Genomic DNA, 3917 nt, shown 5'->3' on the forward strand with positions numbered 1-3917 from the left:
ATAACTAAGAAGTCAATTAAGTTATCAGTCTTAAATATATTTTTTTTTAATTAAATAAGATTTAAAGCACTTAATTTGACATATATTAAGAACCCTTATATTTTAAGTTTAAAAGTTCTTTTAAATCATAATGTATTTTTTTTAATTATAATTTTAATACATGTCATTTTCCAAATTGACAAAAAAAAGTTAAAAAGTTCATTATATTGTTATTATATGTAGCACAATATAGACATCACCAACTAGAGTGCAATAATTACTTCAAAAAGTAATTATAAGTTATGATGACGATGAACTTCAAATTTAAAATAAAAAAATATCAAATAACAAGAAGTAATAAAGAAACTCCATAATCATCCTTCAAAAGTACAATAACAAATTACTAAAAATAATAAAAGAAAATCCACAATCATAACGCTGAATATAAAATAAATAGAAGTAATAAAGAAACTCTATAATCATGCTTTAAAACTAGAATACCTAATTACCAAAAGAAATTCCATGATCATGCTTTATAACCCTCCAACTCTTGCACAAATAAGACAGGAAGCCTCCAAGGAGAATGATCTTGAAGGGAGGCCGATTGGGCCGCCTCACAAGCAAGTCTTGTATGTATTTTGCAAGCTAACTGCTCATGAGCCAAAAAGCTGGGAACTTTTCAGGCAACTTGGAGGGTCAACGTTTCCGGTGGCCTGTCCATATGCATTTTCACAGAAAGAGGAAGCTTCACATGAGGAAGAAATTTCACAGTTTGATTCGAGTTTCAATGATATATTGCTCAAGATTATATCCCTACATGCCACACTGTCGCTGCATGCAAGTTTGATTGCTGCTGCTGTCACTGATGTTCCATAAATGTTCTCAAATGTCACATTCTTTACTTGAACGGCAGAGCTCTGAAAACAACACAACACAGAAAGATGATTTAGCTTACAATTCGGCTACCCAGATTGAAAATAACAGCAAATGAAGCATTGAGATACCTGATTTGTGCAAGAATTTGGTGAAGTTGCACAGTAGTATTGATCAATTATAATTGGGTTTCTCACATTTACCATTTCAATGTTCTTAAATGTTACGTTGCTTACACTGCCCGATCCACCCTGTCATACAACCATTCATTCATGGAGACCATCACAATTAGATAGATTTCTGTTATTATTGACATGCAAATTGGAGGGTGGATTTTTTCTGTTAATCAGTATGGATTACCTGCCATGTTTTGATTCGAGCTCCATTCATTGTTCCTGTCAACTTAGCACGATCTACTGTAATATTCGAAACATTGGCTGCTGAGTTGAATCTCCCAAGGCTTCCAATGCTGCAAGGTGAGATGTACAATGCCCATGAGAGTAAATGGAAAGAAAATTGTATGAAATGATTTTTTCTGGAGGAAGAATCTGTAACTTAGTTGTTTTATTGCTTTGCTGCTATATCCTAGGCTTTTGTAGGGATTTGTTATAGTTTTTAAACTTTAATCGATACAAATGTTGGATAACAGTCATTGAGGTTATTTTGAAACATTTTTTCAGCTTAATTAAGTAGTTTTCCCCTTTTAAGGACGTGTGCTGATTAGGGTCTCAATAGGCTGTTGTGGCCTTTCATTCATTCATTCAACCAATTAATAACTTCCTAAAAATTGCAATCATACATAACAGAGCTCATCTCTGTAATTGATCTCTGATTTGAAACTCATATTTATTGAATGAGGATGAGATCCCTCATTTATGACCTCATGAATTTATAAACTCAAGAGATTTATAAACTTGAATCAAAATTCAATAGAAATGGAACTTTGTTGAATAGGAATGAGATTCTTCATTTATTGGTCAAATTTCAGCAAAAGAAAGTAAAAGAAAGGAGATATTAATCATTCACAAGCACTGAGAGCTACCTTATGCCATGGCCTGGACCGCATGTGAAATTCTTTATGAACATTTCCGAGCAGCCATTGCCAAAAGCAACGCAGTCATCTCCTGCTCATTGAATTCTGTCAATCATTAAATTCTCTACAGCCTTCAGTTGTAAGTAGATTGTGTAAATATATGTCAGGGATGAAATATGGACCTGCTTTGATAATGCTGTCGGTTATTGTAAAATTTCTAGAGCTGCCCACATCAATTCCATCAGTATTCGGACTGTCTTCAGGTGAGTTAATTTTGAGGTCATGGATTGTAATGTTTTCACAACCATCAAATGTCAAATGAGCTTTTGGACTGTATTCAATTGTCAATCCACTCACTGTAACATTGTAGTCATCCCAAAAATGCACAGCCTGCTCATCACACAAATAGGGCATCAAAATTGTCTATCTTTTTATTTGTTTAGGGGGTTTATCTAAAATTACACAAGTTTTTTTTATGAGATAGATTTATAAATAAATCAATTTAAAAAATCAAGTCAAATTGCTGTTTTTATTAATTTAGGAAGTTTCAAGTTTCTTTATGAAACAATTTTAAAAATCAAATCAAATTACTGTTCTATTTATTTAGGTGGTTTATTATGTAGCTTCTTTCATAAGTTCATTTTTTTTCATATGAAAATCAAAATTTAGAACATACTGACTAAAATAAGCCATCGGTTAATAGCAATGTATAGCACAAAGAAGTAAAGTTCAAAGTTCAGCAATTACAGTTGGTCTATTTGAATATATACAAGACACCTGCATTTTAAGAAACAACTCATTAGATTCAATATAAACATAATAACAAGAAGGTCAAAAACATTAAGTGCATGTTTAAGTATCAGGGGAAACAAGTTTAAACTTACATTGCAGTCTTGCCACCACAACTCTCCTTGGCAATGAATAGTGCCAACCCCAGTTAATGTAAAGTTTTGTAGCTGTTGAAATGTTAACCATATGTTTGCATTGTGCCATTTTTCTGGATTTTTATGTGCAAGTATGATTCCATCTACCTGAAAATCCCAATGCAGATAACATTGTAATAGGAGATATTAGATTAATACCAATAGTAGTTAAGGAATTTCATCTTACCTGAAATGTGAAACCAGGAACACAAGGTCCACTGAAAACCATATTATTAAGAAGAAATGTCTTATTGCTTGGCACAACTAGTGTTGCAGAGGATGCGTTACAAGCTTTAGTCCATGCAGTTGCAAATGCCTATAAAAAAATCAGATTCTTCATTTATGTTATCAAAAGTTCAATATGAAGAAAAGCATTCTGAGAGGTTAGGCTGCTTAAGACTCGGTAAATGTCAAATACAAAAAAGTATCAAATGCCAAAGGAAGAATATGTTATGAGCAAACCTTTGTGTTATCATGATGTCCATCATCAGAAGCTCCAAAATCTTCAACATTAAAGATATTGTCAGAAAACTCATGAAATGACATTAGTCTTCTATTATTTTTACTAGTTTGATATGAAACATTCATCAAATCAATTTGAGAAGAATAACATTTATCCACAGCCAGAGCCAAAAGAAGCAAAATATAGAGAAGGTGGCATCCATTAAATTTGGACTGGGAAGTCTTATTATACATTTTTACATTTAAAGAAATACAAGTCCAAAACTCTCATTCATCAAATTTATAAACTCTTTTGAATATCCATATTAGATTGGATTTTCCTTGAGAGAAGAAGTCATTGATTTTAGTAAATCTTAACAAAAATAAATTAGAAAAGGCTTTGATATGCTGTTTAGAGGTGGAGAAAGGCTTCTAAATTTAATAGGAAAATCCGATTCTTCTAGGATCTACTTTGTTAATATAGAAAACTATCCTTTTAAACAATAAGCTTTGAATGCATGAAATTCATATGGAATGTTTTTCTATATTATGTCCTTAAAAAGTTGCTTCAGTAGATTTTCTTTTTCTATTATAAGGAAAGTTGTAAAATGTTGCCATTTTTGTCTCTTAAAGATGATAGTCCTAACCAATGATTGAATTGTTGTAGA

General features: G+C 31.9%; 1 protein-coding gene across 1 annotated transcript; it reads right to left on the reverse strand.

Annotated features, from left to right (window-relative positions):
* Positions 1–632: 632 nt before the first annotated feature.
* On the reverse strand, positions 633–3354 carry LOC149571867 (polygalacturonase-like). The gene is made up of 9 exons (XM_089815735.1): positions 3271–3354; positions 2996–3124; positions 2770–2916; positions 2633–2662; positions 2068–2275; positions 1895–1976; positions 1213–1321; positions 984–1103; positions 633–896 (listed from the first exon to the last, which is right to left on the reverse strand). Exons 1-9 carry the CDS (start codon positions 3352–3354, stop codon positions 633–635), a joined length of 1173 nt encoding a protein of 390 aa, XP_089671861.1.
* Positions 3355–3917: the final 563 nt, after the last annotated feature.

The sequence above is a fragment of the Cupressus sempervirens genome, chromosome 2 (assembly GCF_028749045.1).
Source record: "Cupressus sempervirens isolate cs-2001-9-10 chromosome 2, ASM2874904v1, whole genome shotgun sequence".
Taxonomy (NCBI): Eukaryota; Viridiplantae; Streptophyta; class Pinopsida; order Cupressales; family Cupressaceae; genus Cupressus; species Cupressus sempervirens.

Excerpts from the sequence above, each read along its gene's own strand:
- LOC149571867 (XM_089815735.1), bottom strand. The coding sequence starts at position 3,354 with ATGTCATTTCATGAGTTTTCTGACAATATCTTTAATGTTGAAGATTTT. Across the intron at positions 2,276-2,632 it reads TATATTCAAATAGACCAACT|GCTGTGCATTTTTGGGATGA; the intron begins GTAATTGCTGAA and ends TGTGATGAGCAG. Across the intron at positions 1,104-1,212 it reads CTCGAATCAAAACATGGCAG|GGTGGATCGGGCAGTGTAAG; the intron begins GTAATCCATACT and ends GTTGTATGACAG.